The sequence below is a fragment of the Ochotona princeps genome, chromosome 2 (assembly GCF_030435755.1).
Source record: "Ochotona princeps isolate mOchPri1 chromosome 2, mOchPri1.hap1, whole genome shotgun sequence".
In the NCBI taxonomy this organism is placed as follows: Eukaryota; Metazoa; Chordata; class Mammalia; order Lagomorpha; family Ochotonidae; genus Ochotona; species Ochotona princeps.
In genome coordinates, this window is record NC_080833.1 from 28,174,427 (window position 1) to 28,201,171 (window position 26,745).

Below are 26,745 nucleotides of genomic sequence, written 5' to 3' on the forward strand. Positions count from 1 at the left end.
TTCTAGTTGCATGTTTTGTATAATTTAATAAACCTTGAGCTTGTCACTGCTTGTGCCTGAAGGCTCTGTGTCTGTGTCGCTGTCCCTCCGAGTCGCTTGTCTTCTTTTTATTCCTGTTCCTATTTTTCACATTGTGTGTTTCATAGTAGCGGACACCAACTTTTTTGGACTGCTGCTGCCGTGCTGCTCGCCTCCGCTGTGAAAAATGGCAGAAAGCATAGAACAATCAAACAGAGTCCTAAGATGTGCGCCTCCGTGTCCTCCTCCCCGACTCCCGCGGCCACAGGAAGGAGGGAGGGATGCACGCGCTCTCCTGGTGATGTCTGACATCTCCAGGCCACACTCTCCCACTGAAGCCAACCTCATGCAATACCTGCACAGGTTCTGCTGCCTTCCTGACCAGTGGTCAGTCAGGTTGGACACATGATGACCAACCACGCCCCTGCCCAGAGGGCCCGTTCCAGCTCAGACAGCCATGGGACAAAGCTGCTCTTCACAGAGCCCAGGGGAGGGGAAATGCGGCCCATAAAAGCATTTGGTCAGGTCCTGCCACCAAGGCCTCCACAGATGGGACTAGGAATCCAAGACATCTATAGCAGGTGAATTTTTAAGTTGGCAAGTCGGTATGGCCTGTGCATGATGCCACAGACATCCAAATGGCCCCAGCCCTGAAACACTTTACTCATCATGTCATCTCCCTGGGGCCGTAAACCCAACCGACTCTTCTATGTGACACCCACTTGTTGCAAAACGGGGACCAGGGCCTCTTACAACACGACAGGGACTCAGTAGCCTCTGCCCAGGGTGCCCCGTCTTGATTCCATGTAAGGGATGCCCAGGTCACTACGGACTGGGGTTGCTAGGATTCAGCTCTGGAACACCCGTTTCAGCAAGCAGTGGGTCTTGAGAAATCAGCTGCTCTCAGCTTTCCATTCTGAAGACCCTGGAACGTTTTATTTCAGATATGAGCGTCCTGATACTGGGTCTAACTTAAGACCCCAGTACTTACTTCTTTACATGTCAGCATCCTGCTGGCTTTCTCTGGATGGTCCTCTTCCCTCTGGGCCTTCCACTTCTTTCCTTTCTTGGTAGGTGCTGCATAAGAACAAGCTACAAACACACAGGGGAGAGAAAAAAAAAAACAGTATTTTCTATTCAAAACTATCAAGCCCTAAGGTGGGAAGCTGGACATGTCAGAAGGAGGAAGAGGTGGAAGGCAGGTGTGGATGGAGTGTGAACATAGCAGGGTCAGGTTGGGAAGGAGCCAGGAGTCTGCCAGACCTCAGCAGGGTTGTACGAATGTCACATAAATGCAGGCTTGACAGATGCTGGCCATCCAACGGAGTAAAGTTGCAATAGGCCTCACTCCCCAACTGTCTGTGGTCTCACACCTGGCTTCTATGGTGGATAATCAACTCTTTGTATCAAGTTTCCTGAACTGCCAATACCATCCTAAGAAAAGTGCAGGACCCAGTTGTGGGTAACATAATTTGGATGCCAAGCAGCCTGTGCATCAGAAACGCCATGCGTCTGCAGGGCACGGTGCCAGACAGACCCTGAAGAACCGAAGCAATCCCGCTGCGGCAAATTCACTCACCTTCCTCTCCGTCATCCACCGCTTCAGAGGCCTTTCTTTTTTTTCGTTCTTCAGACTTTGCAAAAACCATTTCACTCAGCCCCTTTGGTATTCTGAAACAGAGGCAAAGCGCTGAAGCCACCCAGCACTCCTCACTCCTCTGCAGGGCCCATGTCCCCAGGCTGAGGAGCCCGCCCTCACGCTGTAGGGAGCACCAGGAAAGGAGTCACCGGCCACAGCCCCCGAGCCCCCGACCTCTCCTACAGTAGGGAGCTCAATGTTACATGGACGCATCAAGGATCAAACACGGACACAGGCAGCCCTTTTCAAAACCACCACTCTAATACCAACAGCGGGTTTTGAGGAAAGGAATGAACGTGAACTTGCCGCAGTTCAAAGAGAGGAGAGGCTTACCTGACTGCTGAGAACTTTTTGGCCTTGGCTTTGTTTAAAAACTTGTGATATTTAGCGATCTTTTCATCCAGGGCTCTCAGAACAGCCTTGGTGGTGTTCCCTGCGGGCTGCTCCTGGGGCTCCTGGTCAGCCTCCTCCTCGTCGTCTCCCAGCTGCACCTGCTCCTCCTCATCCTCTTCCTCCTCCACGGACCAGCTCTCAAACTCTTCATCGAGGTCTGACAGCTCCACGGGAACCAGGTCGTCCCCGGAGAACTGGGGCACCACGTTGATTTTGCCAAAGTTCTGCCGAACGCGTGCCAGGATCTCCTGCATCTCTGAGTTGGCAGCACGGCCATCTTCTTCTTCCTTTTCTGTCTCTGTGACTTGCTGTGACCCTTCGCTGACTGCTGCTGGGGCTCCCTCTTCTGGGTTGTCCTGGGGGATTTCGGCATCAGCCTCTGGGGGTGAGGAAGGTGAATGCTGTGGAGGACAAAAAGGGCATAATGTCAAAGAAAAATAAGCTGAAGATGGAAATATAACTTTTTTTAAAATCTGAGGGGCGAGAAAGAACTTCTGGGTGCTGAAACAATGGCTGAACTGGCTAATCCTCCACCTGCAAGTGCCAGCATTTCATACAGATGCTTGTTTGTGTCCCAGCTGTTCCATTTCCCACCTAGCCCCTGTTTTTGGCCTGGGGAAGCAGCAAAAGACAGCCAAAAGCCTTGGGACCTTGCACCCACGTGGGAAGCTCCAGGCTCCTGACCTCAGATTAGCTCAGCTCTGTCTACTGTGGCCATTTGGGGATAAACCATTGGATGGAACATCTCTGCCTCTTTGTAAATCTGTTTTTCCAATTAAAAAGAAAGAGAGAGAGAACTTTTATCCATTGGTTTCACTCCCCAAATGTCTTTAGCAGCTGCAGCTGCCAGACCTGAGATGGGAGCCAGCAAGAACCCAATCCAGGTTTCCCAAGTGGATGTCAGGAACTCAGCTATCTGAGACACCAATTCCAGCCCCAGGATCCAGAAAGATATGGTGCACAATAGGGGGAGGGGAGATTCAGGCCTCCAGAAAGCCTGTACACAGAATGAGCAAACTCACAGAGCAGAGGGGGAGGGGCTGCTGGGTTTGACTGGGGAAGGTGGCAGTTGGCCCATTAACAAATGTCTCAGGAGTGCCAATTCTGAAAAGCAGGACAGAATATTCAGCTGAAAACATCAAGCTGCAGCAGTTGCCTGGGCATGCCTGGGACAGAGCACAGCTGACATCAGGGCCAGACAGATCTGAATGGCAGGAGTGGCACACGATGCCACCTCGACACCCTGGCTGAGCTGTCCAGAAGGCCCTGGAAGCAGCAAAGCAAAGCGCGCAGGCTGAGCCCTGGGCTGGCTGCCGCCACAGAAAGGGACGTGTGAGAGCAGTGAAGCTTCGGGATTCCGCCCTGCGCCCCCCAGGCCCAAACCTCAGCCTCACGCCTACAATTCCCCATCTAAGCACCGGCACCGCAAGAGCAGGGCTGATTCATGCCTGGGTTCCCTGGGCCTGGCACACAGCTGGTTCTAATGTTTGTTTAAGGCTCCTCAAGCTTAAGAAAAGCCAAAGGGATCAGAAGATGATCCAACGAGCCCTCTTTCTCCAGACCCTGAGGCCTGGGCTTATGCTGCGCTTGTTATTTATGGGTCTCCGACAAGCTCACTGCTGCGGGTGACACTGCTGCTCAAAGATGCAGAAAGGAAAGCAAGCTTTCAGAAAGGTAGGCCATGAAAAGGGCCCCAGCTCTGGATGAGAACCACGCTTTCCAAGAACTGGATCCACCCTGTTCTTACCTGGGGGACTGCAGGCGGCTCTGCGTTGGGAGGCTTGACAAAGAAAGGAATCCGGCCCCTCTGCCAGTCATTGAGGACCATCTTACCCACTGTCTGCAAGTCAGGCTCCCCACCCTGAAACATCAGAGACGCCCAGTGAGACCCCAAGAACAAAACCATGGGGCAGCTGTCCCAGGTATTCATCATCATACTTGATAAGTGTCACACTGCTCATGAAAGGCCAATACACAGGCCTGTTTCTCTAACACCCACACCTACAGCACACATCAGTCACATTTCTCATGGCCTTGGTTCACCTTTAACAATTTCCCAGTGCGGAAAGCTAACTTCTCCAGAAAGTCCTCAGCATTTTCCCAAGAGTCGATCTTGTACGTCTTGCTGATATATTCTGGCTTGGCTCGTTCAAGTACAGCACCAACATGGTCTTCGGGTGTCTTAATTTTCTCAACTTGAACCTAGATGTCAATAGGAAATTCTTGGGCAAGCAGCGGAGCTCCCAGTGTGCTACGTGCCACTGTTTGCAAACAGACGGCCACAGGCGGGGACGAGGAGATCCCAGTCCCCACTTGGGAGCCCAGCTCACCACAAACCACCCAAGTGGCTTCTGAGGCTGTTTGAACCTCACTACTTCGTGTTACCAACTTGCAGAAATGGTTAAAAGCCTGGCAATCCCAGGATACAACAGGAACAGATCAGTTTATGAAAACAGGGGAGGAATGTGCACAGGATGTATAGCCAGAAGCATGGTCAAGGTTAAGTGGAATCATTTCAAGTTTTCAGTCACATTCAGAAACAAGTGAGGAAATGATTGGGCTCCAAAATGACTCAGCCCATAAACCCACAAAGATGAATTATCACTAAACATAAACAGGCCCTGCCTCCCTTTGGATCCAGCATGTAAACTACAAGCTCTTTTGTGGGATGATACTGACCAGATATGCCCCCTGATTCCACTAACTCCTTCAACAGGCTGAAGTGGGAAGGAAAGGCCGCCCTGGTCATCATCACGCTCCCAAACTCTGGCTGGACAGGCCAACCAAACTGACCCCAAAGTGTCTTCTGAGCAAGCAAAAAGCCAAGGGCCCGGAGTACCCACAGGAAGCAGGGAGGCCCTCAGGGCCTGACACTCACAACTCCTTTGAGCACAATGTCTGTCTCCGAGTCCTCTGATGGGTAAACCACACCCGGACAATCGATCAGGAATATCCGCCGCATCAGAGTGATGTACTGCCAGACCTGAGGATGGAAAAAAGCCAGGGACACCTCTGTGCCCAACACTGAGTCTAACTTCCAAAGCCCTGAAGCTCTCAGGTGAAGCCAGAGGGTAAGGAGCAAGAGGTCCAGGCCAGCCTGCTGAACAATCACAGCTTCCTCTCTCCATGCCCCGCCCACGACACCTGCACAAGTGTCAACTCCAGCTGCCATCATGTAAGGGCCTGAAAGCACTGCAGAGGACTCCCACCCAGCCCTGTGTGGTGAGACCCTGTAGACCCTCTTCTGAGCTTCCTAAGTGCGCTGGAAATAGATCACCACTGGGCCTCTTGCTGTTCAGCTGGGCCATGTTACTCCCTGGTCCCTCTGTGTTCCACAGCAACCACCCTTGGCTGGGTGTGCCTTCCTAACCCAGCAGCCATTCTTGAGTGAAGGCAGCAGTGATCATGTAAAGTCCTCAAGATGAATAATATCAACCAAATCAGGCCAAAGCCACACCATGGCATAGAGAGAACGCTCAGCAGCATCACAGTGGGCAACAGGAAGTCAAACATCCAAAGCCACTACATGCAAAACTAAATTCCCAACAGCGAGAAGTAGGGAGAATCTCCAGGTCTTAAGCAATCACCTCTCTCCCCACCAGCCCCCTGCCTTCACAGAAACAAACACTGGCAGAAGGCAGACCCCTTTGAGGCAGACATACCTTTGTTTCGCCTGCGATGGGGGCCACATTACAGACTTTCTTGGAACGCAACGTGTTTATCACAGAGCTCTTGCCAACATTTGGATAGCCAATGAAGCCGACACTGATCTGCTTCTTGTCTGTGTGCAGCTGCGCAGAGAGAGAACACACCACGGACATGCAGTCAGGCACAGCCTCTGCGGCAGAGAGGTGACTTGGCTAACATAACGAGAAGAGCGCAAGGACTGGCACTGTTACCTAGCCCGGTAACCAGATGCTTACGATGCTGATGATATGCCATTTCCAAGTGCTGGTCTGAGACCCGGCCACTCTGCTTCTGACGCAACTCCCTGCTAGTGCACCCAGGAAAGCAGCAGGGGATGGCCCAAATCCTTAGGTCCCCACCCCTCAAGCCGGAGACGCACATGGGAGTTCTAGGTTCCTAGCTTCAGCCTGGTCTAACCCCAGCCATTGTAGCCATTTGGGGAACAGGTGAACCAGTGGGTGAAGATGTGCCTCTCTGTCTTTCAAATATACCAATCTTAAATAAACACAACAAAACCCCACAAAAACAGAAAACACCACAGTGCAAAGCTTTTAACCCAAAATGATTGGACCCCTGTACATTAAACCTTCACAGTGGAAGTGGACCCCCTGTCCTCATGAATCAACCAGAGATGAGTCATCTCAGCCACCCACATTCAACTATCCTTAGACTGTAGAACAAAGGCTCAGGGCCCGGCGGCATGGCCTAGCGGCTAAACTCCTCGCCTTGGACGCGCCAGGATCCCATATGGGGGCCGGTTCTAATCCCGGCAGCTCCACTTTCCATCCAGCTCCCTGCTTCTGGCCTGGGAAAGCAGTCGAGGACGGCCCAAAGCTTTGGGACCCTGCGCGGGAGACCTGGAGGAGGTTCCTGGTTCCCGGCTTCGGATCGGCACAGCACCGGCCATTGCGGTTCACTTGGGGAGTGATTATCGGATGGAAGATCTTCCTCTCTGTCTCTCCTCTATCTGACTTTGTAATAAAAATAAATAAATCTTAAAAAAAAAAAATAAAAGAACAAAGGCTCAAAAGTAGTACACAGATTGGTAAATGTGCCTCTCACTGTAACATCAGTGTGTCATATCTGTGAAATGGGCAGAAGAAGGCCCAAGTCCTTGGGACCCTGCACCCAAGTGTGAGACCTGGAAGAAGTTCCTGGCTCCTGGCTTCAGACTGGTTCAGCTCCAGCTGTTGTCAGCCATTTGGAGTAAACTAGAGAATGAAGGATCTCTCTCTTTCTCTGTAACTCTGTCTTTCAAATAAAAATGAAATAAATCTCAAGGGAAAATAAAATAGCTAGACTACTCACTGAGACTACCACCATCCACAGACAAATGCCCTTCAGACTCCTCACGGGTCACTTCCGCTTTTCTCTGGACAATATGTTTCACATTTCCACTGCCAAAATTCAACAACAAGAGAGAAAAAAAAAAAAAAAAAACAACACACACACACCTCAGAAGCTAGACTACTGGGTGGGGTCTCAGTGAGGCAGAGCCCAGCTGGCACCCAGCTCTGCAAGCGGATGGAACTTGGGATGGAAGGTGGAGGACGGTACATGTGAACTGACCTCATGCCCACCAAGTCCACCAGCATCACAGCTGTAGAATCAGCACTCCAAACCCCAGAGGGGGAGCTATAATGGTAACAAAATACCAGAAGCTAACTACGCGTATACCAAGAGCTGGGGGCAAGCCAGCGGATGCAGCAACCCCGTGCTAGGCAGGCACAGACCTCCCCGGGCCCTGCAGGCCAGGCTGAGGGAAATGACAAATCCATGAAACCCTGTGTGCCTGACAATGCCACCAGCTCTCAGCCCTGGAAGGGATCTCAAATGTAAGAGAAGCATAGCCAAAGGCCAGTGTGCCTGAATGGTCAACTGAAAGTCTACTCCAGGCCACACCCACTGAGCTCCCAGAGCCCGGCAGCCAGGCCTATGCACCCTGACAGCTGAAGACCACCACACTTCTCTGGAGAAAGTCTTAGACCCCAGGAAGAAGAACCATGACTCTGAAACCTCACAGGGTGTCTGCCAATAAAACATGTGGGTCCCCATTCAATCACCCTATAATGGTCAGTTGGGAAATCCAATCTGCCACATCTGTTTTGTCTCTTACTTTCATGAGATTTGAAAAGCACAGGGATTAGAGTGGAGTGGGAGGAGAAAGGGAGACAGATCTCTCATCTGCTGCTTCCCTCCCCAATGGCACAGCAAGCAGAGAAGACCAGAACCACAAGTCCAGTCTCTCACAGAGTGGCAGGACTGAAGCACTTGAACCATCACTTGCACTCCCTCAGGGTGTGCGGTAGAAAGAAACTGGATTAGAAGCAGAAAAGCCGCGGGACTGACGTTATAGAATAGCAAGTTAAGCCTCTGCAATGCTGGCCTCCAATATGGGTGCCAGCTCAAGACCTGGTTGCTCTATTGCTTATTTAACTCCCTGCTAAGGCACATGGAAAACCAGCAGAAGATGGCCCAAGGGCTTGAGTCCCTGCACACATGTGGGAGACCCAGAAGCAGCCCTGGCCATTGTGGCCATTTGGGGAATGAACCAAGGAATGGAAAGTCTCCTCTTCCTTTTGCAACTCTGCCTTTCAAATAATAAATAACAAATCTGAAAACAAAAACAAAACAAAACAGAAGCAGAGCAGCCAAGACTTGAATCAGGCACTCAAATATGGAATGTGGGCGTCCCAAAGAATAGTTTAACTGCTGAGGCAAATGCCTGTCCCTCTATCATCTTTGAAAACACAAAAATGTTTATTTACTTGAAAGGCATAGCCACAGGGAGAGAAAACACGTATACACAGGAGCTCCATCTGGTCTCCCACGTGGATGGCGGGGGCTCAGCACCCGCACCATCATCAGCTGCCTCCCAGATGCATTCGCAGGAAGGTGAACCAGAAGCAGAGGTGGAGGTGGGACTCAAATCCACAAGACACGAAAATCCCGAGTGGCAGCTTCACCCATCATACCACAAAGCCTACCCTCCCCATCAGCTTTCCTCTTCCTTATGAATGGAGAATCAAGAGTAACCTGAAGCATGATCCCAGCAGAAGAGACAGAGAAACAAACCTGGAAGTCAGGGAGTTAACACAGGGAGGGGAGGCTTAAACACACCATCGGCACTGTCTGAGGCAGAGGAGATATCACAGCTGTCAGAGATGTACAAGGGGGCAGGGTGGGGCCGAGTTAAACAAGAGCATAGGCAAAATACATTTTGTGATACAGCAGCTGAGTGAGTCGTTCAGGCGAGCTGTCCAAAAAGTACAGCAAAATGTCACGTATACAGCAAACTAAAGAAAAGAAAGTTCAAGAGTGAAACCAGGAGGTAAGACTCAATTTCTCCAGAAGAATAATACAGACCTTGGAAGGGTTAAGTGAAATTTCAAATAACGTAAGACAGTTCTGGGGAGGGCATGTGACCCAGTGAAGTAAACTGTGGCCTGAGACGTCCACACCCCTGCCCGGGTACCTGGGACGCAGCCCCGCCTCTGCTCCTGACCCAGCTTCCGGGTGGACACCCCAGGAGGCGGCAGGCACCGACTCAAGGGCTCAGGTCCCCAGCACTCGTGTGGGAGCGGCAGACAGAGGGAGCTCCCAGCTCCTGGCTCTCCTGCGGTCAAGCTCGGCCTCACCCTGGCTGTTGCAGACACTGGGGGAGTGAACCAGCAGATGCAAGAGTTCCCTCTCTATCTGCCTTCAAAAATAAACAAACAACAAACTAAAGAAAAAGTAATAGCCAGGGGGTGGGGGGATTCCCAGAGACTATGAAACTGTCACATAATGCATAATAATTAATAAAAAAAAAAACAAAGGCATTGAAGTTGGAAATGTATGAAAAAAAAAAATTCTTGCAACGCAAAATTAAAAGAGAAGCTTAGGGGTGGGCATTGTCACACATAGGTTACCGCCCAGGATGCCTGCATCCCAAGTCAGTGTGATGGTTCAAGTTCCAGCTACTCTGCTTCCTATTAATTCTCCCCTAAAGAGGAAGCAGAAGATGACCCACGTACTCCACACCTGTCACCCATGTAGTAAACCCAGTTGATTATCAAATTCCTGACCTTTCCCTTACCAAGCCCCATCTATTGTGGGCATTTGGAGACTGCATTAGAAAATGGAAGATTTTCTCTGTCTCTACGTGTGCCCCATCGCTTTCAAATAAATAAAACAGAATAAATCTTTTTTTTTTTTTTCTGGTCCTAACTTCTTTTTTTTTTTTTTTTTTTTTGTTTTAATTAATATTTAGCATTATGTGACAGTTTCATAGGCTTTGGGAATCCCCCTCCCCCTCTCCCTCCCTCCCCCCAGAATAAATCTTTTTTTAAAAAAGATGATCAAATTTCATTGATATAAGACATAATTTTGGAATCTACACATAATTTTTTACAGTAAGTATTTTCCATGAGCTTTTTGAAGATTTCATGCATATATGGATAGAAAAAGAATGTGTGCACCAAAATAAACACTTTTATACGAAAAAAAAAAAAAAAAAAAAGTAATAGCCAGACAACCCCACCTCCCGCTTAGCTCAGTGCACAACGGGTCCTCCTCCAGACACATCAAGGTGGAATTTTAGAACAAGCACAGGGATGAGGAGTCAAACTGACCTCACTTTTCTCCAAAGCAACCGCAGGAGCCTGAAGCCAACGCAGCGGGGCCTCGAACACTCCGAGGCCGAGGCAGAAGAGCAGGGAGACACTTTCAGAGTCATGTGGTCTCTCAACCTTCCTCCTCATTACCCTTTCTGAGGAAGCATTCGAAAACGACACTACCTCAAAAGGCACGCGCATCCCAGAGGACAGGAACAGGCAGGCCCCAAGGCAGGCAGGCAGCGTCGGGAACCCGAAGGACAGGACACAGGGGAGCTCTGCTGCTGGGAGGGAGCAGCAAGGCGGCCCGCACCCCGTGTGGCACCTGTGCCTGCAGGCCTCTTCACTAGAGAGCTCAACAGCACAGCAGTGACAGACACAGACACAGAGACAAGGCAGCAGGGAGCCACAGTCAGGGCACGTGTCAGCACAGTGAAGAGGCAGGAGACCCCACAGGGTCACCCAACAAATACAGGACAAGCGGAGCCAGGGAGGGTGTGGACAGAGGATGGCTGCAAGGAGCTTAGACTCTGCTTTCTACGGCAGGAAAGACAGCCAGCTAACACCAGGTGGGGGCACGGGGCCAAAACGCTAAGCAAGCACACGCGGAGAACAGCAGCGAAACAGCAATGTGCTGGCAGCATTTGCTCCAGCTGAGTGAAGGAAGAATGGGACAGGATACATATATTTTCCTTAGAAGCCAAGGACAACCGATCAAGGACACAACCAGAGGTGCAGTGTTCGACCCCCTGTGAACATTTTGGAACATTGGACTTGCTGCAGAATCAGTTTCCTGGAAGAGCCATCCTGGACGGATAGCCTCGATGAGTTCCTGCACCTCCAGACCACACACCGTGATGTGGGAGGCAACTCCCGAAGCAACTTACCATGGCACAGCCACACCACACACCCCAGCAGACGAAGGTCAGACTGCCGTACCTTTCCAAACTGCCGCAGCAGCTGAATGAAGGCCCCTTTGCCGAAGGGGTTGGTGAGACTCGCATGGAAAGCCAGTGTCGGATAATCCTGGGACAGGACGGCAACCCAGCGCTTCTACGGGAAACAGGAGAACAGGCTGAGCGCTGCTGGTTTACCTACAGATGGGGAGGAATGACATCTGGAGCGGACAGGCTGTGTTTCAGATACGCTGCTGTCCACTGCTGCCCACGTCAGCATTAGCTGTGAGTCTTCAAAACATCTCCTCTTTCAACTACAACAATAAAAACGCAAATCAATGGAACACAAGGGAAAGCTGGCCGGATGCCCCACCATGTGGGGGCGCTGCACCTGCGCCATACACCTCCAGAGGACAGTCCTCCAAGGATTATAATTTCAAGACACCACTGCGTTGTCTCAGAGGTTTTCTAGGGAAAACCCACAAACTGACTTGTGAGCAGATGAATTCCAGGTCTCCTGGAGCTGAGTGGTCTGCACGGTCTGTTCTGGATTAGTCGTGGTACTTACTGTTGCCCAGGTTGGGACAAGGTCACATTTGTTGAGCACAAAAATGAGGTGTTTCCAGGGTTTTTCTTTCTTCAGGTAAGTCTCAATGTGAGGAGAACGGGTCCCCATGGGGTCTCTAGCATCAAGAACTTGAACAACAACATCTGATGAGTCAATCACCTATAATTCAGAGGGGAAAACGGTTTGCTACAGTGCAAGTACAAAACTATGAAGAATGACTTTCCAGGGAGCCTGGGAAAAACAGAAACGCTTAGGAACCCCTGCAAAACAGTCACGTGAGAGCAGGCTACAGCCAAACCCAATGCCCCATAAACAGAAATCAGCTTCTCCCTGGGTGGGCATCTAAAACCTGCCCATTTCAGACAAGACACCAGCTCACAGAAAACAGTACTACAACTACAGACAGTTAAAGCTGAACTACGCCTTCCCAAACTGCCATAGGTTTCTAATGTTAACTCAGTCTGCTGTATCGGTATTGGTTTTGTATTACGTCACTGTAGATTCATGTAACTATGCTTAAAGGTCTGTGTTCCCGAGAATATTATCAGTCTGTGCACAGAAACTTGGCAGTTCAAGAGCCCTGGGTCAGGACTGGGGACCCACAAAGCTGCTGCCACCACTAAGGCAGGCGAGCTGTGTTCTCAGCGATACAAGGAGGCAACTGGATGGAGGAACCAGAACTGCCTGTATAACCTGGCGCACGCAGTCCAGGCATGAACAGCACAGTAACGGAGAACAGAAAGGAAGACAGGTAATACACACGAATGGACGGGAGGCAACCGGGAATCTCACAAGTGATTTCAGAAACGCAGTCAGCTACGACAGAATGTGCGTATGTGTGTGTGTTGGTTGCTTTGTGGAGGAAGACACAATGGGCAGCAGAATCTACTCTATCTGGCAGAGCTTCCGGTTATCAAAATCTTTTTCCTCAGAGATGACTATAAGAATCACAGTGGAATCACACAATGAGAGGATGCAAGTGTCTCACCTTGTACAGCTCACCCCAGATTCTTTTGGACTGTCCCTTTTTATATATCTCTTCTTGGGCTTCATTTCTAAACAAGAAAATACCAATGAGCAGGTGCCACACTATCCGGTGAGAAGATGCTGGAGGGAGAGGCCCACACTCTAAGGAAGGCATGTCCACGCCAGCTGGAGGGGGAGCCTGGCCAACAGGGCACAACAGGGCACAGAGTGACTACAGGGGCCTGGGTCCAGAGTCACAGGGCAAGTTGATGCCTGCAATGCTGGCATTCTACATGACCACCGGTTTGAGTCCCAGCTGCTCCACTGCCATTCCAGCTCTCTGCTCATTCTTCTGGGAAAGCAATGGAGGATGGCCCAAATCCCTGGGAGATCCTGCGTGGAGGTCCAGGCTTCCGGTTTAGACCTGGCCCAGGCTCTGCTGCTGTGAACATTTTGGGAGTGACCCAGAGGACAGAAGATTCTTTCTCTCTCTCTCTTCCTCTCTTTGTAACTCCCTGCCTTTCAAATAAATAATTAGAAAAACCAAAAAATAAAAACCAAGTGATCATAGCCATATATTGACAGACGATTAACTGACACAAGGCAGTACATCCAAACAAGGAAACTGTGACACATGCTACAAGGACAAACTCTGGAAATGATGCCAAGGGAGTTCAGCCAGACACACGGCGACAATTACCGTATGATTTCACTTCTATGAGGCACTGCTGGCTACTGACTCCCGAGAGACCCAGAGGACAGCATGGATGCCAGGAGTCAAGGGCAGGGGTAAGTGCCCAACAGGACAGTCTTTCAGTTCGGAGTGATAAAAAAAATTCAGGTGGGGGGGTGTGGCACGATAGCCTAGCAACTAAACTCCTCACCTCGCACGTGCCAGGATCCTATATAGGCACTGGTTCTAATCCCGGCCTCCCCATTTCCCACTCAGCTCCCTGCTTGTGGCCTGGGAATGCAGTTGAGGACAGCCCAAAGCCTTGGGACCCTTCACCCACGTGGGAGACAGAAGAGGCTCCTGGCTTCGGATCGGCTCAGCTCCAGCCGTTGCAGCCATCTGGGAAGTGAATCATCGGATGGAAGATATTCCTCTATCATTCCTCCTCTCTGAATATCTGACTTTCCAATAAAAATAAATCTTAAAAAAAAAAATTTCTGGAAGCGGATAGTGGTGATGGCACGTAACAGCGGACTTCGTGTCCCTGTACTGTACACAAGAAACAGCTAAAATGGTCAACTTTACGTCAGGTCTTATACCACAATCAAAAAACTAAACCAGACAATTGCGAAGTGGGACTGGAAGGACTCAGACCACAGCCTCCTCCGCAGCTCCCACAGAGAGAGTAACCTAGGACAAGACTGTTCAGTCTCCAACAGAGACAGCTCTGTCTAGGGGCTGGCACTGCAGTGTAGTGGGTAGAGCTGCCACAAGCAGCACCAGCATCCCAGATGGGTGCCAGTCTGTGTGCTGGCTGCTCCACTTCCATCAGCACCTTGATAATGGCCTGGGACAAGCAGTGGACGATGGCCCCAGTATTTGAGGGGGAGACCAGGAAGAAGCTCCCGGCTGCTGCCTGACCCAGTTGCCTGGCTGCTGCAGCCACCTCGGGAGGGATGCAGGATCCTTGCAGAGCAAGGATCTCTTTGTGTGTCTCCATCTCTCCCTCTCCTCCTATAAATTTTTCAAAAGAAATAAATTTATAAAAGAGAAAAAAAAAGTTTTGTCTTTCTCTCCACTACTTGCTACACTTTTAGGAAGAGGAAAAAAATGCAAATAGGCACAATACAGGACCAATCAGAAAGTTCAAAGAATCCGGAGACTGCGTGAATCCACGGCCGCTTAATGCTCAGGTGCATGAATAACACAGCTGCAGTGACCAGGCAAGGCCGCCTCACAGCACGGCGCTGCTCGGCAGAGACCAAGTGCAGGCACCGTGTCTGCAGTGCCGGATGGCAGTGGCCAACCCAAGAGCAGGCACCCCCTCTGACGTCATCATCCTCCCCAGAGAGTGCATCTTTAGCCAATAACTAAGGACAAAAGGTTTCGTCGCATAAATCTCATTCTCACTCTGCTTAGTACAGGAAGAAATAACACATAAATGTGTGACATTGGAACTGTACACACTGGGATTCCATATAGGTGGCAGTTCACATCCTGGCAGCCCCACTTCCCATCCAGCTCCCATCCCAGCCTGTGGCCTGGGAAAGCAGTTGAGGATGGTCCAAAGCCTTGGGACCTGTATCCGCATGGGAGACCTGGAAGAAGCTCCTGGCTTCTGGTTTCAGATTGGCTCAGCTGCAGGTACGGCGGCCACATGGGGAGTAAACCAGTGGACAGAGGATCTTTCTGTCTCTCCTTCTTTATGTAGGTCTGACTTCCCAATAAAATAAACAAATCTTAAAAAAAAAAAAGATTTATTTCTTTTACTTGCAAGAGTTACAAAGATAGCAAGAAACAGAGACCTCTGTATCCGCTGTTCATACTCCAAATGGTCCCAGTGGCTGGAGCCGAGCTGACCCAAAGCTGGGAGCCAGGAGCTTCTCCTGGGTCTCCCGTGTGGGTGGCAGGATCCCAAGGCTTTGAACCATCCTCCACTGTTCTCCTAGGCTATAACAGGGAGCTGGATCAGAGTGCAGCAGCCAGGACTCGAACCAGCTGATATAGAATATCGGTAGCATAGCTGAGTAGCCTGCCACTGTGCCAGCCCCATGGTCTCAATTTCAGCAGTGTTTCTGATCTCAGAGATCAAAGGCAAACCAAATGAAAGAAAATGCTGGGTTACATCAGTGCAAAGACAAGCAGGCCTGGAGGACCTTCATCAGCATACCTCACCCCCGTGTCTTCGGTCACTAAGTCGCGATCCTTGCCCTGGTCATAGCCCTCAGTAGAGAGCTCAGCACTTTCCAGCAGAGACTGCATGTCACTTGCGGGTAAGTTTGGGCGCTTCCTCTGCGACTTGGGCCCAAAAGTCGTTTCAAAGCTTTCAGTGTCAAGGATATGCACCTTCGAGTTCTGAAGGGAGAGGAAAATGACAGGTCAGTTGAAGAAAGCTCAAAGCTGAAAAAATAAACCTGCCTAGGAAAGGCCTTCTGCATTTATCTTCCCAAAACTCCACCCACACCAGAATCTACAAGAACGTGCCAGCCGTCTGCTTTCAGGTTAGAAATGCTTGTTTAGATAGCACACACACTTGTTCCCCACTGTGAATTTTTGTAAACCTCTTTGGAGAAATACAAGAGTAACACAAACAATCCCAGCAAATGCGAACCATGTTGTAAGGCTTGCCAGCAACTCAGCTTTATCCTAAACTTTTGTCCATGATGATGAAAATCAAGTTATCATTTCTAACCCTTTATTGTTAGCTTTCAAGCAAGTGCGGAAAATTCGCCAAATTCGCAGATTTTGTCAAGGACAATCATACTCAAGCTTGTGTTTTTTTTTTAAACCAACTGTAAATGCCAACTTTTTCTTGGAAGTTAAATTTCTTTCATGGCTAAAAGCAATTGCTTGTTTTGTACAATGCATTTTAGTTTCAGATAACATTTTCCCTAATTTAGGTAAGGTCTTTTATTAAATGCACATGGAAAGCCTTCAGATGAAAAACATCTAGCAAAAGTCCAAAATAAAATTTTAGATGTGATAAAAGGAACCTGATCCTAACTGGAACTTGATGTGCCTGTAGAGCAGTTACAGGCACAGGAATTTTTGAAGCAGGATGAAAGTCCAAGTTTGTGTTAGGATCTATCACCTAACAGAATGTTAACAGCTGGCAGAAAATCTTCAGAAAAGAAGAAGAACCATCCTCTCCCTGCAACATGAATTCCTCCTTAAAAGTACGACACCCCCAAACTCAGGAAGACAGAGCAAACCTGTGGCTTCCAAACTCTAGCAGACCCCCCCAACTTCAGAGCTCCTTGAGATGCCCTCATCTTGTCAGATCCTCCAGTCCATTTCTTAGCCTCCTTGCACCCACTGCCTAGCATCAAGGATCAGAGGTGTCACTAACTACGGTCACAGACAGCCTTGACAGTCTACAAGGACAGTACACACGGATTTGTGTCTGTAAGCTTACACGTCAGTAGGTACAACGCAGTAAGACCTATCGTACATATGTAAAGTAAGTTACAGCATCTTTACTGTATTGCTACGGAAACCACATTCTCATCCACACGTGCACGAACGTGGCCAAGTTGCAAAGTATGTTTGATCTGATACTACCGTGCCAACAATCTCCAAATTCAACTTAACAGGAAGTAATAGGTATCGTACTAACATCAAATAGGTAAGGTTTTTCAAGACTAAAGCGGAAAACTGGGCAATGATTCCGTGAAGCTTTCTGTATTAAGATACCAGCTGAATACAGCAGCTGTAGATCCTACTCCACAAGGCAGATATTCAAGCCCTAATCTTAAAAGTCCTGAACAACTGGAGCAAGCAACAAAGCAATGACTCCGTAACAGAACTTCTCTGCTCTTCCCATAAACAGGATTCAATAGTTGCTTAAAACAAGGCTTCAGGGAGAACAGACAAAGAGCACAGGGGAAATGAGCAACTTGTCTGTGGTTCATGAATTACACTCATGTGCTTCCCTGAAAGAAAACAGTCATTCCACTAATAGGTGCCATTCTTCCAGTCCATCATAAAACAAAACATAATTGACAAAACCTGAGGCAATAACCAGGCCTTGGTTTTTATTTTGTTCTGGAAGTAAACACTTGTCTTTGAACTGTTTGATCCATGCATGCATGTCAATGCTTTCCTGCCTTCCCCACACGGGAACTGAAGTGTATGTGCTGGATACGTTTCTGGGAATTATTATTCAATGCAAAGTGAAGACGTGCAGGCTAGCACGAGCCCATCTCCCTGCCTTGTGCGAACCTCATGCCACTCAAGCCAGACCTAGTCTCTCCTGTACCCGCGTTTCCCCACAGAATCGTCAGGGGTCTCACAAAAGCTGGAAGGGACTTAGACCTGCCCAGTCCTAACCCTACATTCCTCCTGTAGTCTGATGGAATCACTGCTTAAATGAATGTGCCTACAAAGATAAATCAACTGAGATCAAAACAATCACTACTGACAGCTCCCATCTATTTCAGCTCATGGGGGTGGGGTATCTGCTCACTAAGGCCTTGGGGCTTGACCCACGTCCCATCCGCCTCCAGTCATCCAGCGGGGAGAGCTACCTCTCCATCACAGGCAGAGTCCACATTAACAGGCAGAACAAGTCACTCAGGTGTCACTCCACAGCCTGTGCTATGCTACAGGTAAGACCCTGACAGAGGGGCAATGGAAGGCTCAGGAAGCCTGTCACTGCTGCCCAAGGCCAAGGACAACCAAGCTGGGAAGGTATCCGTGTGCAGTGCGCCCGTGAAATCCCACGGCTTACGTGAGGCTGGACTCGGTCATGGAGAAGACTCATCGGCAGCTTGCTCTGCTTCATGACGACTTTGTACGGATCCTTCATCACCGTCTCCATTTCCTCTTGAAACTTTTGTAGTGACGACTGCTTAATCACACGTGTATTTCCTGTTTTACAAATCAAGTGTTGCTGCTTAATGAACAACTCCGATGGCTTCTGGCTCCATCCTCCCAGTGACACTGGCACCAGCAAGATTTTCAATCGCCCTCCTGCGCCCCAGCACCCGACACAGCCACTCCTGTGACCGTGTCCAACTGTGCAGGAGGCAGGGAGAACAAGCTACCTCAAAACTGCTTCCCCTGCACTCCTGCACCAGGAGCTAATCCACCAACACAGATGCACAAATGGACCTCTCAGCTCTCCAAGCCCAACTTCCTGACTGGCGAGTGCTGAAACACAAACTTGACTGAATGGAGCTGACTTTGGAGATTTGTCCTACTTCCGGCTCGCTCTGGCAGAGGAACCTGGAGCGATCCCAGCTGACCAGTTGGCACTGACAGAATCCTGAAGTACCAACACTCAAGAGCCCTGGAGACCATGGTTAGGGAGACCAGGGGGGCAGCGCTGTGAACCCAACCATCTCGGCAAGGGAACAAAGCATAGCCACATGGCATGAGCTGGAGAAAACCCTGAGAGCCTGCCTGGAGGAGGTATTCCATTAAACAGCCCACCTTACAGCACAAATGTAACAACACTGAGGCAGCGAGTGCACACACTGGACCCACTGTGCGCTGGGGCTGCACTAGGCATTCCACATCTCTTCTTTCATTGCCCTAACTGCTGCGCGATACAAACTGCACTTGTTCCCACTTTAGGGAAGAGGAAACTGAGAGGCGGACAGGCTCCATCACTTGCCCACAGCCATGGAAATGGCAGAAGTAGAAGTCAAACTCAGGCAGTCTGGACCTAGACAGGCCCGTACCCATTCACCATGTTCAGTCTGTCTTCACAGTCTTCTCTGACACTTGCCTGGGGCAGCTCTACAGGGGCCATCTGATCAGAGGGCGCAGAAAGACATTCACTGGGAGATGCCACCCGTACCCAAACCCAGAGGTTAGCCTGCCAGCAAGTGATGCGTTCTGGTTGTCTGAGCCTTCCCTTGGCTCCCATCCGCTGATGGCTAAGGGCAAGTCCAGCGTGAAATGGGGCGGAGGGAGGAGCTTCCCCCAAAGAAAGAAAACTCCCACTCCTCCTGCGACTCCACTCACTCCTAGAAGGACCAATCAACAATCAGGCTCTTTAAGTGCTACGCAAGTTCAAGTACAAGTTCATTAACACCAAGTACTGCAGAGGAACTTTAGGCTAGTGTGCCTTGTGAGCTAAGGGCACTAGCGTCATGTCTCCAGCAGTGATTGCTACGGGAACCATGAGGCGAGCTCAAGGACTGTGAAAGCCAGCCCAGTCACTAAGGACGGCCGGCCAGCCCAACAGGGTACTCTGACAGCCAGCAAAGGCGAGCGCTCTTCCAAAGGAGCTGGCTGGCTTTTAAACCCGTTACTCTTCTCAGCACTATTTCCTTTGCCACAGAACCCGTGACAGTTCCACTCAGACCAGAGTCCTCCTCGGGAGACACAGACACGGCCCGGCCTTCTGCATACAGCACACACTAGGGAGAACAAAGTAAAGCGGATAATACTCACCAAACCACTTAATATTGGGCTCTACTCTCGCCACCGTGCCAGAAGCCACTGTGGATTGATACTGCAGGGGCTTAATCACTTTACCACGACTGTTCCTAAATTGAGGAAACAACAGATTTGGGATTACATCACCAGGAAGGCAACAGCAAAGCCTGGTTTACAGAACACGCTTTCCATCAAAAGGGCTTTTTTTTTTTTAAAAGGATCATGAAGTACAGATTTTGGTAAACAAAGAGAACTTCTACATTTGAAACAGATTGCCTGAAAGCCATTTAATCTCTTGCAACAGAGCACGTAATGATTTCTGCTAGCTGAATAACAAGGCTGATGTTTAAACATCCATCTACTGTTTGTTTGCTTTTTTTAAAAACATCACATACTCGAGTTTTCTGAGTAATTCTTTGAAACCTGGTTTAAATGAATTCTAAGCAGAGGGTGATTTATGCTGGAACTCAACCTTCTAAAACAAATGGCAGAGAAGGTGACTAAGGCAGATGAAGTTCATCGCCCTTTGTTCTAGACGTCTCTTTCAGAACAGGGCAGGGATTTAATTACCAGCCAAATTAACAGCAGCTAGCAAAACACCACACTCAGCAAGTCCCTCTGTGGCAGAAACCGTGGCTGGAACAAGATTCCAAGAGCCGCAGTGTTAGGATCTCAAGTCTAGCATTGCTGCCCAGTTTCTTGGCCACTGTCGTGACAACAGTCCTACAACTGCTGGAGCTCCGGCTCATCAATCTTGAACTCTGAGACATGATGGGCCATTTCTGGAGACCAGGGCTGTGAGGAACACAACACCTCCACTTGTGGGGAGGTACTGTGAATCACCACCTGCCCAGGCCTCACGCCAAAAATACGGGATCGAACTAGCACAACCCACCTGTAAAAATGCCATTTGAGAGTACTGCTACCTGGAGCGAACAGCGGTGGGGACCTGAAAGGCTCCAAGTCCAGGCGTGGGGAACAGTGCAGGAGGGCAGCACCCCAGCCTTACCTGCGCTCCTTCTGCCTGTACATATTCAGGCGCCGGATGGTGGCCCGGTCCCTCATGTTTTGGCCTCCTGCACCTTGTACTCGATCTGAGAAAGGTACAATCAGACAATACACTAGTTGACCACTAACAAGTCCAAGAGCGGTGGTTGGTGAAGACACCCTGGGTCCTCAGGCCATACAAGGCAAGCTGCCCCCCTCACCACACCACCTCTCCGTACGCTGCTCCAGTATGTAAACACTGGCATGGGACATGACACAACCACGTCAATCTTGGTGCACAATCGTGGCTCATTTTCACCCACAGAAACGCCCCACGTTATGTCCCCACGTCGAGGTACACAGATGTCGGACACCCTGCCCAGGCTCACTATTGCACGCACAGTCAGGATGTGAACATTGCCTATGGTCACCCCTGCGCTCCAGCTGGACAAATCCCTACTTCTGCCTGGAACAGGCAAGGCAGCAGGCAGACCACAGGGCTGACACATACGTGACAGTCTCACGACTCAGAAAGTGCAGATTTCCATGGGATAAACAGCTAAAGGTGTGGCAACTCTAGCCGCCTCAACGAGGGAGAGACCGTTGTACACGCAAGGGAACACGAGCCCAGCTTTTCTTTTTCTGAGCCCCTCAAAGCGACGGGAGAAGACAGGCTGCGTGACAGCCCCAGGGAACCCTCCCACTCCCTGGCTGGGCCAATTTGCTGCCCCACCGTCTCTAAGGATGCTGGAAACTGGACAAAATGTACGTGGATCTTCCAAAACATCTGAACCGGAACGACCTTGTTCATTCATCTGTGGGGTTTTCTACACACGTTAAGAGATCCCAAGAGCCAAATCCACCATCCTGGTGCCACTGAAATGGGCAAGCGAAGGTGGTCAAGCACAGAAGTCCCGCTGGGGGGCCTGCACCCCTCAGGCCTCCACCGCCCCACTGACCGCGCCCCAGACTTTCAGACCAGGTGACACACACCTGGGCCGGTCAGCCAGGCAAGATGTCAGCTTTCCTCGGTGCCTCCCGAGGAGAGAAGCTGCCGCACATCCGGCCCTCCTTCCCTTCCCCACGGCCACTCGGCTCGAGGTCACTCCCGCCCTGAACACCTGGGACCCCTCCTCCCCCGGCCTCCGCCAGCCCCGCCGCCGTACCCGGGTTCGTGCTGGCCTTGGAGGGGTTAATGGTGCTCCGTCCTTTGTACTTGGGCTTCACCATCTTGCCGACTCAACAGGGACCCGAGGTCCAGGCCTTGGCTCACGGCAGGTGGACGAGTACTTCACTTTGCAGGCCCGGCCGAAAGAAACCGCATGAACCACGCCGGACCACGTGGGCAATGGACACGTCACTTCCGCTCGCGCCGCGCCCTTCACCGGAGCGACTTCCTGGAAACGGAGGCGCGCTGCCACGCCCCTGGCTCCGCCCCCGCCCTAGCAACCGCCAAGCTGCCCCTCCATAGCAACCGCCTAGAGCTTGTGGTTGGACACACTTCCAAATAAAAATGCCTCTTCTCGAGCCAATGACATAAACCCAAGTTTAATTATGTTTTAAATTTGTTCTCTAAGCTCTTCCAAATGTAGTTGACCTCTACAAACGCCAACTTTTTGTCACTACGTGTCATCCTCTTCCTTAAAATTCTAATGGCTGGGCCGTTGTGCAGTAGCCAAGTGGTTAAAGTCCTCACCTTGCACGCACCGGGATCCCACATGGGCAACGGTTAGTATCCTGATTGCTCCACTTCCCATCCAGCTCCCTGCTTGTGGCCTGGGAAAGCAGTCGAGGACGGCCCAAAGCACCCGCGTGGGGAACCTGGAGGAAGGTTCCTGGCTCCAGGCTTCGGATGGGTGCAGCACTTGAGAAGTGAATAATTGGACAGAAGATCTTCCTCTCAACCTCTGCTCCTTTCTGTATATCTGACTGTGCAATAAGAGAAAAGAATAAATCTTTTTAAAAATCAATTTTTAAAAAATTTTAATGGGTTAGCACTCTTTTAGGATGAGAGACAGATTCAAATTCTGTAGTTTCTACAGAATCCTGTGCTTTCCTCTGCCTGATTATCTGACGTCACTCCTTGCTACCTGAGGTTATTTTAATATTTGTATTGCCTTTTTCCTCTTCCCAAATCACTCCTTCCCTGAATCTCTCGTTTAAAAAATATTTATTTATTTGAAAAGTAGAGTTAGAGAAGCAGAGAGGGAGAACATTCTCCAAATGCTCCCAGTGGCCAGGGCTGGGTCACGTTAAAGCCAGGATCCAAGAGCTTCTTCTAGGTCTCCCACATGGATGCAGGGATCCAAACACTTGGGTCCTCTTTCATTGCTTTTTCCAGGACATCAGCAGGAGATTAGATAGGAAGTAGAGCATCTGGGATTCAAACTGGCATCCATATGGGATACTAGCATGACAGGTGGCAACTTTATCTACTATGCCACAAAGCAGGGCCCTTCATTGAGTCTTGACACAAGCCGTTTCCTTTTGGTCATTCCTTTTCAGATCAAACGTCACCTGCTGATAAAGCTGCTAGCATTAAGAAATAAAAAGATGATAAATTTGAATTTCAGTTAAAGAATCAAAATTTTTATAATATCCTAAATATTATCTTGGACATACTTGTACTAAAATAATTTTACAGTGCTAACACTATGGTATAGTAGGTTAAAGCCTCCGCACACGGCCCCAACATCCCATAGGGGCACCAGTTCGTGTCCTAGCTGCTCCATTTCTGATCTAGCTCCCTGCTTGCGGCCTGGGAAAGCAGCAGAGGATGGCTCAAGTCCTTGGGCCCCTGCACCCGTATGGGGAAAACAAAAGCCCTACCTGGCTCCTGACTTCAGAGTCACCCAGTTCCAGCCATTGTGGCCAATTTGGGGAGTGAAACAGCAGATGGAACACCTCTCTATCTCTCCTTCTTTCTGTAACATTGCCTTTCATATCAAAATAAAATCTTAAAAAGAAGCATTTTTCTATGGTTTACCCAAAATTCAAGCTGAACTGTACAGCCTACATTTTATCTGCTGATCACCCTACTGGGCAAACTCTTTCCTGAATATTCTAAATCAGCTGCCTCACGTCCTCCCCTCCTGAATTACCCCTGCTCACATGGTCCCACGAAATGCTTTTATGTACAAGTTTGCGGAGCTGCTTCTGCAAAGCCAGAACGTAACTTCCTGAAAGCAGGGCTCTCCTGAGCAGGTGTGCTGCTGTGTCCTCAGGACTTAGAACCACAGCAGAAACAAAGCCAGGAAGACTCTCCAGCCCACAGCCAGAGCAGAGGAGGGCAGTCAACCAGGAGAGGCTACCCTTCCTGCCAGCCTGAGCCAGGTCTCTAGAATGCTTCCACCAAGAAGCCCTCCGTCTTGGTCGACACCCCTGAAGGTCAGGAAGGGCTTTCTGCAGGGCAAAGAAGAGATGGTAAGACAGAGGAAAGGCGGGACCGTGTAATGTTGTAATGTCCTCTGGCCGTTGCATAAAAACAAACAGCTTGTTAGAAAGGGAGGTACTCTAATTGAAGAATGAATGATTGAGTCCTTAGCTCTCTGAGTCTATAACAAACAACCCCCCCCCCCAAAACAATCTTTTTAGCGCCAACCCAGGCCATGTCCTGGAGGAGAGCTGAAAGTGTCTTCTCTCCCTGAATCTTCACTTTTCTTGCCCCGGGGGCAGGGGAAGGGAAGGGGAGCTGACCTGAAATTCCACACAAACTTTGCAGGGACGGCTCTGGCTCTGATACATGTCTGAGGGCCTCAGAGAGCTCCATGGAAAACAAGCCGTGTTCACTGAGGATCTTCACAGCCCCTGACCCCAACCCTTGCACCCCGTCCTGTCCCTTTGATCCCCAAGTAAGGGGACAATGCCTCCTCCCGGAGAGAAGATGAGGTTAATGCGTTTCTGATGCTTCAGCTTGGTGTAAACCAGAATAAACACGAATGGCAAAAATCAGCCTATGAGCTCATTCGGGCTTTGATCAGAGACATAATTTCATTATGAAATTTTGAATCAGGCTGTTGTGAAGTCTTGCCAAGCAGTTTCGTTTTCCCAGATGATAGGGTGGCTTCTTTCTCTCATAGTCTCATCCTCTGTTTGCATGTATCAGGCAGATCTCCCATCTATTTTTACAATCTGACCTGTCAATCCTTTCACAACAGGATTGGCCAAATCTGACAACCAACAGCGAGATAACGAACCCGATCCAGGTCGGTCAAGCTCGTCACTGGTTTCGCTTTCCTGCCCTGCTTGCTGCAACTGCAATGCTGTGACTGCTTTCCCACTCTCCTTTCTGGTGTCTTGTACAGCACAGGAGGCAAGACATACCTCCAGGCCTATAGTTTCTCAGCTTTAAACCAGACAAAATAATTGCTTACTGCCCTGGAGGTTTGCGGTGTGTTCCTATGCAGGAGGATGTGAGCAGGGAATACAGACCTGGCACACACATGGGATGCGTGCTTCCGTGTTTGCGTCTCTCTCCAGACCCAGGGTTGGCGCTCATTCTCTGGAATCCTGCTCATCATAACCCCAGGTGGGTGTGAACACGAAGACCATGACAGAGAAGGGCTAGAAACGCCACATAGCCCTGTGCTGTGTTCCTGATTGGTGTTTCTACGGCAAGTACAGAAAACTAACCTCACTTTCATGCTGTAAAGACGCGTTCATTGGCTTCTGAAGGACTGATACCAGCAGCTCCTAGAACAGAATTTTACAAGAGTGGTCTGAGGATCGCTGACATGGAGATTGCTTGGAAACAACTGTTTAGAGGGCACACTCCTGGGGGCTCGAAGCAATAGCCTAGAGGCTAAATCCTTACCTTGCATGTGCCAGGATACCACATGGGTGCTGGTTCATATCCTGGTTGCTCCACTTCCCATCCAGCTCCCTGTTTGTGGCCTGGGAAAGCAATACAGGACGGCCCAAAGCCTTGGGACCCTGCACCTGCTTGGGAGACCAGAAAGAGGCTCCTGGCTTTGGATCAGCTCAGCTCTGGCCATTGCAGCCACTTGAGGAGTAAACTATTGGACAGAAGATCTTTATCTATGTCTCTCCTTCTCTGTGTAAATCTGCCTTTTCAATAAAAATAAATCACTAAAAAATACACACTACTAGGCTTCACCCCAAGGGCTCCAGAAATCAGACCCTGCAGGGGAGGGGTGCAGAGAATCTACATTTCAGTGACTATTAGTTTTAAAGACTTATTCTCTTTCAAATATTTATTTATTTTACTTAAAAGTAAGAATCAGAGAGAGAGATAGAGAGATGCTGGTTCTGTCCCTAAATGGCTACAATAACTGAATCTGAGCCAATTTGAAACCAGGAACCTGTTATAGCTCTCCCACATGAGTGTGTAGTGTTCCAAGGCCTTGAGCTTTCTCCTGCTGCTTTCCCAGGCCACAGGCAGGGAGCTGGATAGGAAGTGGAGCAGCTGAGACACAAACTGGTACAAACATGGGGTGCTATTGCTCCAGGCAGAGGACTTGCCTGCTATGCAGACCCCTCAGTGATTCTTGGAGGACACTCAAGTTCTTTTTCTTTTTTTTTTAAGATTTATTTATTATTCTTATTGCAAAGTCAGATATACAGAGAGGAGGAGAGACAGAGAAGAAGATCTTCCATCCGATGATTCACACCCCAAGTGACTGCAATGGCTGTTGCTGCGCCCATCCGAAGCCAGGAGCCAGGAACTTCTTCCAGGTCCCCCACGCAGGTGCAGAGTCCCAGGGCTTTGGGCTGTCCTCGACTGCTTTCCCAGGCCACAAGCAGGGAGCTGGATGGGAAGTAGAGCTGCTGGGATTAGAACCGGCACCCATATGGGATCCTGGTGCGCTCAAGGCGAGGACTTTAGCCACTAGGCCACTGCGCCGGGCCCAGGACACTCAAGTTCTAAGTCTGCAAAGTCCTTTCCACAAATCACCTGTGGCTTTCTGTCCGGTGGA

General features: G+C 49.9%; 3 protein-coding genes across 3 annotated transcripts in view; 1 reads left to right on the forward strand and 2 right to left on the reverse strand.

Annotated features, from left to right (window-relative positions):
- The window catches only part of ZC3H12A (zinc finger CCCH-type containing 12A), a 251,865-nt gene that overhangs the window by 69,791 nt on the left and 155,329 nt on the right, over window positions 1-26,745 (forward strand). The window lies entirely within an intron of this gene.
- The window catches only part of MEAF6 (MYST/Esa1 associated factor 6), a 115,527-nt gene that overhangs the window by 53,404 nt on the left and 35,378 nt on the right, over window positions 1-26,745 (reverse strand). The window lies entirely within an intron of this gene.
- Window positions 7-22,164, reverse strand: GNL2 (G protein nucleolar 2). The gene is made up of 16 exons (XM_058679057.1): window positions 21,976-22,164; window positions 20,832-20,916; window positions 19,838-19,932; window positions 18,165-18,304; window positions 15,606-15,790; window positions 12,785-12,851; window positions 11,797-11,955; window positions 11,272-11,385; window positions 5,713-5,841; window positions 4,929-5,033; window positions 4,094-4,252; window positions 3,798-3,911; window positions 1,991-2,451; window positions 1,598-1,689; window positions 1,010-1,110; window positions 7-196 (listed from the first exon to the last, which is right to left on the reverse strand). Exons 1-16 carry the CDS (start codon window positions 22,037-22,039, stop codon window positions 44-46), a joined length of 2,223 nt encoding a protein of 740 aa, XP_058535040.1. The 5' UTR covers window positions 22,040-22,164; the 3' UTR covers window positions 7-43.